The sequence below is a fragment of the Bos indicus x Bos taurus genome, chromosome 11 (assembly GCF_003369695.1).
Source record: "Bos indicus x Bos taurus breed Angus x Brahman F1 hybrid chromosome 11, Bos_hybrid_MaternalHap_v2.0, whole genome shotgun sequence".
Lineage (NCBI taxonomy): Eukaryota > Metazoa > Chordata > Mammalia > Artiodactyla > Bovidae > Bos > Bos indicus x Bos taurus.
In genome coordinates, this window is record NC_040086.1 from 10,183,374 (window position 1) to 10,193,772 (window position 10,399).

Here is a 10,399-nt window from a genome sequence, read left to right on the forward strand (position 1 = left end):
TGGAGCCTGGACTATCCTGTGAAAAGGGGTACGTGAGGCATCTCTGTGATCGTACCCCCAACCGTCACTTCTCTTCAGGAAGCCAAGGAGGCCCTAGAGGCAAAGGAACGCTACATGGAGGAGATGGCTGACACTGCTGATGCCATCGAGATGGCCACTCTGGACAAGGAGATGGCCGAAGAGCGGGCTGAGTCCCTACAGCAGGAGGCCGAGGTGCTGAGGGAGCGTGTGGAAGAGCTCACTACCGACTTGGAAATCCTCAAAGCTGAGATTGAAGAGAAGGGTAAGGGGCCAGGAGCTGCCAGGGCCAAATGATGGGGTTAGACCCCTGACTGAAAGTATGAATGGTCTTCCCCAGGCTCAGATGGTGCCGCGTCCAGTTATCAGCTCAAGCAGCTTGAGGAGCAGAATGCCCGCTTGAAGGATGCCCTAGTGAGGTAGGGTCCTCATTGCCAGGCTCACTCTCCTGTCTCCAAATCCGTGAGTGACTCTTGATACCTGGTCTTTCTTCTTCTCTCTTGCCATTTTCCCACAGAATGCGGGATCTTTCTTCCTCAGAGAAGCAGGAGCACGTGAAACTCCAGAAGCTCATGGAAAAGAAGAACCAAGAGCTGGAAGTTGTGAGGCAACAGCGGGAGCGTCTGCAGGAGGAGCTGAGCCAGGCAGAGCGCACCATTGATGAGCTCAAGGAGCAGGTCTGAGCAGCCCAAGCCCTTGCCCAGAGCACTGCGATGCTCGCCTTCCGATGTCTCCTCTGTCTTGGCACCTTTCAATCCTTCTCCTTGTTTGCGCTGTCTAACACAGGTAGATGCTGCTCTGGGGGCTGAGGAGATGGTAGAGACACTGACAGACCGGAACCTGGATCTGGAAGAGAAAGTGCGCAAACTGAAGGAGACAGTGGGGGACTTGGTAAGAGAAGAGCAGACTGCTGACTTATAACCCTGATGGAGGGTCTTGGGAAGAGACTTGCCATGAGAAGGATTGACGTGATCCCTGATCTTTGGGTAGGGTGTGTAGTGAGTGAACCCACCCTGGCCTTCTACCCTGACTCTGACTTTTCTTTGCCCCAACTACCTTGTCTCCCAGGAAGCAATAAATGAAATGAACGATGAACTGCAGGAGAATGCACGTGAGACAGAACTGGAGCTGCGGGAGCAGCTAGATATGGCAGGTGCCCAGGTGCGGGATGCCCAGAAGCGTGTGGAAGCGGCCCAGGAGACAGTCGCAGACTATCAGCAGACCATCAAGAAGTACCGCCAGCTGACTGCCCACCTGCAGGTGCCTGCACACCCACTGCTCTCTGCCCACAATCGCCCCAGGGCTTCCCCCGTGACTCAGCTGTGTCTTGTTGCCCATCCTTGCTCCCAGGATGTGAATCGGGCACTGACAAACCAGCAGGAAGCATCCGTGGAGAGGCAGCAGCAGCCACCTCCAGAGACTTTTGACTTCAAGATCAAGTTTGCCGAGACTAAGGCTCATGCTAAGGTCAGGAAAGTGGGTGAGCTGGAGAGGGGTGGGTGTTGGAGACCCCAGCCTGGGTGAGGCCATGGGCTGATCTGCTGCGGGGTTCTGACCTTCGGGTTCCTGGAGTTGGGAGTGCTTTGTGTGGTGGTTTGGAAGACTCCTGGCCGGGCCTGCCCTAGAAGCAGGAGACACATTGGAACGTGGGATGGAGGTTAGGAGGTTCTCCACAGCCTAGCTGAGAACCCACTCCCCTGTCTCGCTCACAGGCAATTGAGATGGAATTGAGGCAGATGGAGGTGGCCCAGGCCAACCGGCACATGTCCCTGTTGACAGCCTTCATGCCTGACAGTTTCCTTCGGCCAGGTGGGGACCATGACTGCGTCCTGGTGCTGCTGCTCATGCCTCGACTCATTTGCAAGGTACGGTCTGTCAGCCACATTCCCAGCAGGGGGCTGCTGAGCTTGCTGTGAGCCAGGCATTGGGGGCACCAAGCAGAGGTGGCAGTCGTTGTCCTGCTCTCAGGGTTTATGACGTAGTACAGGGACGCAGAATCACAGACAGATGTATGTCACAGATGGCGTTTTATGAAGGGGAGATGCAGCTTGTGAAGCGGAGGTAGTGTCTGGGAGAGAGCACAGCTGGGAAGCTGATGGAGACAGTGGGCTATTACTGAAGGAGTAACATTTGAGGTGAGACCCGAAGATGACTGGAGTTCGTGGGGGATAACTGTCAGGATCACACTCTAGTTGGAAAGGCAGCAGCAGCAGCTTTAAGGTGGGCAGGAGCTGGTCCCACTGGTCCTGCTGCCCTGTCAGCCCGCACCCGAATCTCCGTCAGTACCAGCAGTCACATCACCCTTTGTCCATGTGTGACTCCCTGCCCATCTAAGAGCTGTTTCTGCCTTCTCTCCCGTGTCTTCATGCCCTCCGCAGTTGCTCAGCTCTCTGTACTCCTGAGTCTGTGTTCTCCATCCTCTGCTCTGAGCCCCATGTCTCTGGTGCTTCTTCCCACAGGCAGAGCTAATCCGGAAGCAGGCCCAGGAAAAGTTTGAACTAAGTGAGAGCTGTTCAGAGCGGCCAGGACTTCGCGGTGCTGCAGGGGAGCAGCTCAGCTTTGCTGCTGGGCTGGTGTATTCACTGAGTTTGCTGCAGGCCACACTTCATCGTTACGAGCAGTAAGTGATCCCTGACCTCCATGGCAGGGCCGTGGGTCCTAGATTGGCTGGAACTGAGGTTTCCTTGTAGACTCTGGCCTCACAGGGCCCTTCTCTGGTCTCCAGTGCCCTCTCTCAGTGCAGTGTGGACGTGTATAAGAAGGTGGGCAGCCTCTACCCTGAGATGAGTGCCCACGAACGCTCCTTGGACTTCCTCATTGAGCTGCTGCACAAGGACCAGCTGGATGAGACTGTCAACGTAGAGCCTCTCACCAAGGCCATCAAGTACTACCAGGTCTGGGGCGAGAATTGAGGCTTAGCACAGGAGGAGCGAGGGTTTCTTCTGGGGATGTTTCCAGTGTAGCCAGGGTTGTATGTCCCAGGCTGAAGGCGTGAAACTCTTAGATGAACTCACCTTAGGATCCAGTTCCTTGAGGGTTTTGGATTCTTTCATACCTCTGGAGTCCCTTGATCACTGGGGCTCAAACTGCAGTTTGGGAAGCATGCTTCGTTCTTCCAAGGCCTAAAGACTGTTCATTTGCCATCCCTCCTCAGCATCTATACAGCATCCACCTTGCTGAACAACCTGAGGACAGTACCATGCAGCTGGCTGACCACATTAAGGTGAGGTGTTTGGGCCAATGGTTGAGCCCCTTGTAGAGATTGGAAATGATAGACATCAGATCACACCCACAAAGGGTGTCACATAAGGAACAGGGTCACTAAGGCCAGGTCAGGGAAGCCAGAGAGCTCACTGATGGATGGGGTCAGCCAAGGAGGGAGACTTCTTTAGAGACGTTAATGGGGCAGAAGGGCCCCGTTGGAGGCTGACAGCCACCTGCTTCTGTCTTCACAGTTTACCCAGAGTGCCCTGGACTGCATGAGTGTGGAGGTGGGACGGCTACGGGCCTTCTTGCAGGTGAGAGCGCAACCAGATCTGTTGGAGTTCCTCTTCCTTCAGAGTCCCCACCTTCTTGCCCCCAGCCCTAATTCTGACTTGGCTTCCCGTCTGTCTCCTGTTCTGAGTAGGGTGGGCAGGAGGCTTCAGATATTGCCCTCCTGCTACGGGACCTGGAAACTTCGTGCAGTGATACCCGCCAGTTCTGCAAGAAGATCCGGCGGCGGATGCCAGGGACGGATGCGCCTGGGATCCCGGCTGCACTGGCTTTTGGACCACAGGTTTAGGGCTGTGAAGGGGGACGGGAAGGAAACTGTGAGCAGAACCAGGAGGGGCGCAGCATGTTGCGATCTAGATCTGGTCGGGGGACAGGAATGGTTCTGAGGTAGCTGGGCGCTGTGGCGTTGAGCCCAGAGTGGGCTCCTGACTCGCCCATTGCACAGGTATCTGACACACTCCTCGACTGCAGAAAACACTTGACGTGGGTGGTGGCGGTGCTGCAGGAGGTGGCAGCAGCTGCTGCCCAGCTCATTGCCCCACTGGCAGAGAACGAGGGACTGCCTGTGGCTGCCCTGGAGGAGCTGGCTTTCAAAGCAAGCGAGCAGGTGAGCTGGCTTGGCTGGGCAGAAGGTGGTGATGGGAGAGTCAGGTGGCCAGTGTGGGGTTTTCACTACTGCTGTTGACACCTGCAGATCTACGGGACCCCCTCCAGCAACCCCTATGAGTGTCTGCGCCAGTCATGCAGCCTCCTCATCAGCACTATGAACAAGTTGGCCACAGCCATGCAGGAGGGAGAGTACGATGCCGAGCGGCCCCCTAGCAAGGTGGGTCGTTCCTTGGAGGGAACTGCAGGAGCCAGGAGGAGCAGGACTTGGGAGCTGCTGCTCACTGTGGGAGGGCTGGGAGGCAGGAATTTGGGGAGCACCTTCCTCTTGCTTAAAAGGCAAGGAGGAAGATTTTCTGTTTGACTGGATTCCTCTGAAAGGAGAGCCTTGATAACCTTGCCCTCTGCCCCTCACTCTGCCCCTTAGCCTCCCCCAGTTGAGCTGCGAGCTGCGGCTCTTCGTGCAGAGATCACGGATGCTGAAGGCCTGGGTTTGAAGCTTGAGGATCGAGAGACAGTTATTAAAGAGCTGAAGAAGTCACTGAAGATCAAGGTGAGAATAGGGGAGGCTCAGGATCTGAAAGGCCAGGAAATAGCAGGGGCACAGGGAGGCAGTGAGTGTTGATTGTGACTGAGAGGGGTTGAGGACTGAGGGGAAGCAGTGGCACCTGTGATCAGTGGGCGTTCTTGTGGGAGCTTGCTATCTCATGGTCTGTCCCAGGTCTTGGGTTAGGGGCGGTCATGGGAAGTGTAAGACTGGACACGCTCCATCCTTGTCCAGGGGGAAGAGCTCAGTGAGGCCAATGTGCGGCTGAGCCTCCTGGAGAAGAAGCTGGACAGTGCTGCCAAGGATGCAGATGAGCGCATTGAGAAAGTCCAGACTCGGCTGGAGGAGACCCAGACGCTGCTGCGGAAGAAGGAGAAGTCAGGCACCTCCCCCGCCCCTGTTCACTCCACGCTCCCTCCTGCGAGCAGCTCCCTGCCTCCTAACCCAGGCCCTCTGGGAGTGAGCCTCCCCAGGGGGACAGAGGCCATCTCCTTCCCAGCTGACAGCACCACTGTCTCACCCCAATCTGAGCCTCTTCTGCCCCTGGCTCCTGGCCAGCAGGGCTGCCCTCAGAACCTGTCGGGACAGAGAAAGGGGGGCGGGGCCGTTGGGGAGGGGACACTGCCCAAGCCCAGGTTCTCTTTCACAGAGAGTTTGAGGAGACCATGGATGCACTTCAGGCTGACATCGACCAGCTGGAGGCAGAGAAGGCAGAGTTAAAGCAGCGATTGAACAGCCAGTCCAAGCGCACGATTGAGGGGCTCCGGGGGCCCCCTCCCTCGGGTATTGCCACCCTGGTCTCTGGCATTGCTGGGGGTGAGTGCCATGGAGCAGGCAGCACCAGCCCAGAGGAGATTGAATGTCCCCACTCCTGTCCTTGGTCTCCGTTTGACTTTTCTCCCCCGCGCCCCACCGCCCACAGCTGGATGTTCAGCCAGGAACATGCTTGCCCGGTTTCACTCTGTAGCAACTTTCACCAAGTTTTTAGTTCTTCTGAAGATGTGTGCAGAGTTCCTTTGGCCAAGGTGGGGCAGTGGGGCCTCACCAAGATGTCAGTGAAACTCAGAATTCCAGTAGCTCTCCCTCCTGGGTCTGCCGTCTGGCCTTTCTGTCCCCACCCTGTATTCCAGGAGGTCATCAGCCTGCAGCAGACCAGGGCATCTGCTGTGGGATCCAGTGGTGCCTGGTGCTCTGCGGGGGCACTGCATTTCTCCAGCGTTCACGTCACTTCACCCTATAGTGTGGTCCTCTCTTCCAGTGCTGAATTCTCCCAGTTCCACTTGGGGCTTATGTTCTGACCTTTGCCTGCTCTCATAGTGTGGTCAGGGCTCCTTACCTGGAGTTTTTCTGGCTTCCAGGCCTCGTCTCCCCAGTTTCCTGACAAGGAGGTGGCCACTGCTATCTTGATTCTCATCTACCATGTAGTATGTTTTTTGTTCACTCTCTAGTTTCTTACTTCCCTTTCTCACCTCCAGAAGACAAACTCCTTGAAGTGGAATTAAACCTGCAGGATCTCTAGAACTCCCCTCTGTGCTTGTCTTGTCAGTTGGCCTCACCTAGGGTCTTGTCCTCGTCAAAGCCCCCATCACTGGTGCTGCTTGACTCTGGAAGGTGACCAAGTATCTTCTTGTCTTTAGACTCCTGTGAGTCAGATGCTTCCGTGTTCCTTGGGAGGGGACAGAATTACCATATTGTGTTGTTTTAGCATAGGCTTTTTTTTTTTTTTTTTCTTTTTTCAGTTGCACTGGGTCTTGTGCAGGGACAGGCTCCTCTAGTTGCGATGTGTAGGTTCAGTAGCCTTGCAGCATGCGGGATCTCTGTTCTTTGACAAGGAATTAAACATGCGTTTCCTGCATTGGAAGGCGGATTCTCAACCACTGGACCACCAAGGGCATCCTAGCATAGGCTCTTTAAACAAATACTGGTTCTTTTTTTTTTTTTTTAATAATTTTACTGACTTAATTTTCAGCTGTGCTGGGTCTTTGTCGCTGCACAGACTCTCTCTAGTGAGTGGGAGCTTCTTTGCGTCACAGTGCACAGGCTTCTCACTGCAGTGGCTTCTGTTGTGCAGCCTGGGCTCTAGGGCACAAGGGCTTCAGTGGTTGCAACACATGGGCTCAGTAGTTGCATTTCGCAGGCTCCAGAGCACAGACCAGTTGTTGTGGCTCACAGGCTTAGCTGCTCTGCAGCATGTGGGATCTTCCCGGACCAGGGATCAAACCCATGTCTCCTGCATTGGCAGGTGGATTCTTTGTCACTGAGCCACCAGGGAAGCCCCAAAGACCGGTTTTTAATTTCTGGAACTTTGCCCCAAAAAAGGGTGACTTTTGTCTTAGCGCAATGGGGAACCTGAAGAAATGGGTACGTGTCTTCATGCTCAGTTAAGTTCTGCCGGTGGGGAGGACTAAGGGTGCAGACGTGTCAGGGTCTCAGGAGCGGTCCGTCTGCCCTTCTGGGAGATGGAGTGTAGGGCGGGGAGGCAGGAACAGCCTCGTGCCTCAAGTGTTTGCTCCAACGCACACTGCCGCTGCCATCTTCCTCACGTGTTGCAGCTTGTATCGTGGCCTGACTGCCCTTTTCTATCTTTCTTTCACATGTATTTCCTCTTTCCCCGATCGCAAAGACAGGATTTTGTTAGAGAAGGTATGGTGATGAGGAAAAATGTCTTCCTGCGTGACCAGGATTCTTCTGGTGTGTCCCCCTCACCACCATACCATCTAATTCCTCTCTCCTCTTTTCCTGCTCCCCCATGGGCTGTCCTGAGCGCAGAAGAGCAACAGCGAGGTAGAGAGCCAACCTGCTGGGGGGGTTAACAGGGTTGGTGGGAATTGGGGCTGGGGGAGCAGGGCGAGACCACCCCCTTGGGAGCAATCAAGACTGGAGGTAGCAGCGGATAAGGAAGGGGGACGGGTAGGAATGGAACCCACCTTCAACCCTTCCCACCTGGGCTCATGACATTTGTTGTGGTCCCCGTAGGAGGTGCCCCTGGACAGGCTCCGGGGTCTGTGCCAGGCCCCGGGCTGGTGAAGGACTCACCACTGCTGCTTCAGCAGATCTCTGCCATGAGGCTGCACATCTCCCAGCTCCAGCACGAGAACAGCACCCTCAAGGTGAGGAGGTCACAGAGAGGGTACCTTGCCGCTGATAGACGGTAGGGCTGTCCGGCACTTCTTACCACCACTCTTCTTCCCACTTCGCTCACAGGGAGCCCAGATGAAGGCATCCTTAGCAGCCCTGCCCCCTCTGCACGTGGCCAAACTCTCTCTCCCGCCCCACGAGGGCCCTGGCAGCGAGCTTGCTGCTGGAGCGCTGTATCGTAAGACCAACCAGCTGCTGGAGACGTTGAATCAGTTGAGCGCATGCACACATGTAGTGGACATCACTCGCTCCAACCCTGGTACGGACCTACCCACTCCTGAGATGAAAACCACAGCCCCTCCCCTTGCCTCAGGGATGCAGTCCCTGCCTAGGCACTTCCCACACCAGAGAGGCTCTTCCTAGCCCTGTTCTTTGGTCTCAGTGTTCAGTTTGCTTGAGGCAGGAAGCTGGACTGGATGAAGGGTCACTAGTCAAGCTGCCTGCCTGCGCCTTGGCAGGCCTCACTAGCCTTCTCTCCCCACAGCTGCCAAGAGCCCGTCGGCCCAGCTCCTGGAGCAGGTGGCTCAGCTCAAGTCCCTAAGTGACACCATTGAGAAGCTCAAGGTTAGTTTAGACCTGCTTTTCCTCACCCAGGAGTGCGCACTTCAGAGCATTCTGTGCTGGAGGCCCTAGCATGGCCATTTCCACCAGGACCCCCAGGGTTGCTAGGGGTCCAGCCCTGAACTAGGTGACACGTTGCAAAGGAGGTGGGAGGGAAGACGGGGTTCCTGTCTTGGGAGTTCACTCCCAAACAGATTCCCTCAATAGAAAAGAGATTCGTACCACAAATTGGGGTGAGCTAGCATCATCTTCAGTGTAGCGCAGCTCTCTGTCAGAGCTGAGATCACCGCAGAGTAGAATGGTTGAGAATGGCTTCCCAGAAGTTACAGAATCTGAGATGAACCCTGAAGGTTAAGTATCTATAAAGTAAGGATGTTGGGTAGGGATGGGATTGGAGTTGAGAGCAAAGGTATGGTGATAAAAGAGAACCGGGTCCCTGTCCTTGGTATTAGTATTCCTGTGAAGCCAGGGAGATACTGGGCTAACCTGTGGAGGGTCCCCTAAATGACTCCTGTCCCCCTATCTGCCAGGATGAGGTCCTTAAGGAGACTGTATCTCAGCGCCCTGGAGCCACGGTCCCCACTGACTTTGCCACCTTCCCTTCATCAGCCTTCCTCAGGGTAAGAGGGAGCATGGGGGGGGGGTGGGCAGTGAAGGCTCAGATGAGGCCTTGCCCTCTCCTCCAGAATTTGAAGAGGCTTTTGGGGGTCTCAGGTCCAACGACCTTGAGTCATCTGGCCAAGTCTTAACTTGCAAGTCACTTAACAGTGCTTGCAGTGCTTTCCGAAATTCCAATATTTTAGCAGTTAAACATCGTCTGTGATTCTGACACCAGGAGAGACTCAAAACTCCCTTGTCAGGCTGTGTGCCTCAATTCTGATTTGGAAAGTGTGGTCATTGTCGTCTAGGAGCCTCAAAGCCCCCGTCTCCCAGGGTCTCGGTACTCTGGGACCTTGTCAGTGGCACACAGCTCAAGTGAGCCCCTGACCTGGCGGCCTCTGTCCCTTCCCGATTCCCAGGCCAAGGAAGAGCAGCAGGACGACACTGTGTACATGGGCAAAGTGACCTTCTCGTGCGCGGCTGGCCTCGGGCAGCGACACCGGCTGGTGCTCACCCAGGAGCAGCTGCACCAGCTGCACGACCGCCTCATCTCCTAAATGCTCCTTCCCTCACTGCCCGCTCCTGCCCGCAGCCCTCCTGGAGCTGCTTCTCCTGATGCCTAGCCACTGGGCAGCCCCCCGGGAGAACTGCGTGTGTAAGCTGTTCCTGCCCCACTCGGCTCCACGCCCACCTTCAGCGCCCTGCCCTGGCCCCTTGACCTGGGTTCCCCTGTTTCCCTTCCCTGGCCTCTGCCAGAGTTCGCTGTTCATTTGCTCCCTTCTTCCTGAGGAGCTTCAGGGGCTCTAGCGGGTAGGTAGGTTGAGAGCCCACAACCAAAGGTTGAATGAGGTCTCTCCAACTGAGGACTTCACTCCTTGATTAAAGCCACTTCTGCTTCAGTGTTGTCTGTGTGATGTTGGGAGTGGGAATCGGGCCACTTGACTCAGCAGGAGTGGAGGAGAAGGGATGCTGAGAAGGCTCTGGCTGTGCCAAATTTGAAGATCTCCCTCTTTCGTGACCAGTGGAATGCTCTGTCCCTCAAATTTGTGTGCAGTTAAGTTTCTCTGAGCAGGGGGAAAGGGCTCAACCAAGGGCTTGGCTCCTGAGTTCATTTAATGGAGTTAGGAGGGTGGGGAGTGTTGTCATCTCTGAAGCCCTGCCTCTGTTCTCTGGATCTTTCACTGCTCTTCAGGCCAGCAGTGTTTGGAGCTTGGCTAATGGTATGATTGCCACTCCAGCCAACTTTCTGAGGCGCTGGCAGTCTCCCTGTAAGATCTGAGGCCTCTCAGAGGGAATATTTACTAAGCAACGGAAGGCCAAAGTCATAGACTGGTAAGAAAGGATAGACATTACTAAAGCTGCTCCCAAGGCCCACTACAAATTAAGATCACCTGGGGAGTTCCTTTGAAAAAGTTCGCACATTTCTGGGCTTTG

The 10,399-nt window shown here is 55.4% G+C and overlaps 1 protein-coding gene across 15 annotated transcripts in view; it reads left to right on the forward strand.

Moving 5' to 3' along the window:
• The window catches only part of DCTN1 (dynactin subunit 1), a 30,055-nt gene extending 20,191 nt beyond the window's left edge, over window positions 1-9,864 (forward strand). For 9 of the 15 annotated variants that reach the window (XM_027554839.1, XM_027554837.1, XM_027554842.1 and 6 more), the window contains 23 exons: window positions 79-283; window positions 359-437; window positions 536-695; window positions 805-909; window positions 1,087-1,278; window positions 1,369-1,485; window positions 1,731-1,883; window positions 2,478-2,638; window positions 2,744-2,912; window positions 3,173-3,241; window positions 3,474-3,536; window positions 3,647-3,796; window positions 3,959-4,120; window positions 4,208-4,339; window positions 4,547-4,672; window positions 4,901-5,043; window positions 5,316-5,482; window positions 7,436-7,450; window positions 7,643-7,776; window positions 7,871-8,063; window positions 8,289-8,368; window positions 8,896-8,985; window positions 9,385-9,864. In XM_027554839.1, the coding sequence (XP_027410640.1) occupies window positions 79-283; window positions 359-437; window positions 536-695; window positions 805-909; window positions 1,087-1,278; window positions 1,369-1,485; window positions 1,731-1,883; window positions 2,478-2,638; window positions 2,744-2,912; window positions 3,173-3,241; window positions 3,474-3,536; window positions 3,647-3,796; window positions 3,959-4,120; window positions 4,208-4,339; window positions 4,547-4,672; window positions 4,901-5,043; window positions 5,316-5,482; window positions 7,436-7,450; window positions 7,643-7,776; window positions 7,871-8,063; window positions 8,289-8,368; window positions 8,896-8,985; window positions 9,385-9,522 (3,003 nt within the window). In that variant the 3' untranslated portion in view covers window positions 9,523-9,864. The remainder of the gene's footprint in view (window positions 1-78; window positions 284-358; window positions 438-535; window positions 696-804; window positions 910-1,086; window positions 1,279-1,368; window positions 1,486-1,730; window positions 1,884-2,477; window positions 2,639-2,743; window positions 2,913-3,172; window positions 3,242-3,473; window positions 3,537-3,646; window positions 3,797-3,958; window positions 4,121-4,207; window positions 4,340-4,546; window positions 4,673-4,900; window positions 5,044-5,315; window positions 5,483-7,435; window positions 7,451-7,642; window positions 7,777-7,870; window positions 8,064-8,288; window positions 8,369-8,895; window positions 8,986-9,384) is intronic. The other 6 variants (XM_027554845.1, XM_027554843.1, XM_027554846.1 and 3 more) reach the window with 1 other exon arrangement.
• The last annotated feature ends 535 nt before the right edge of the window (window positions 9,865-10,399 follow it).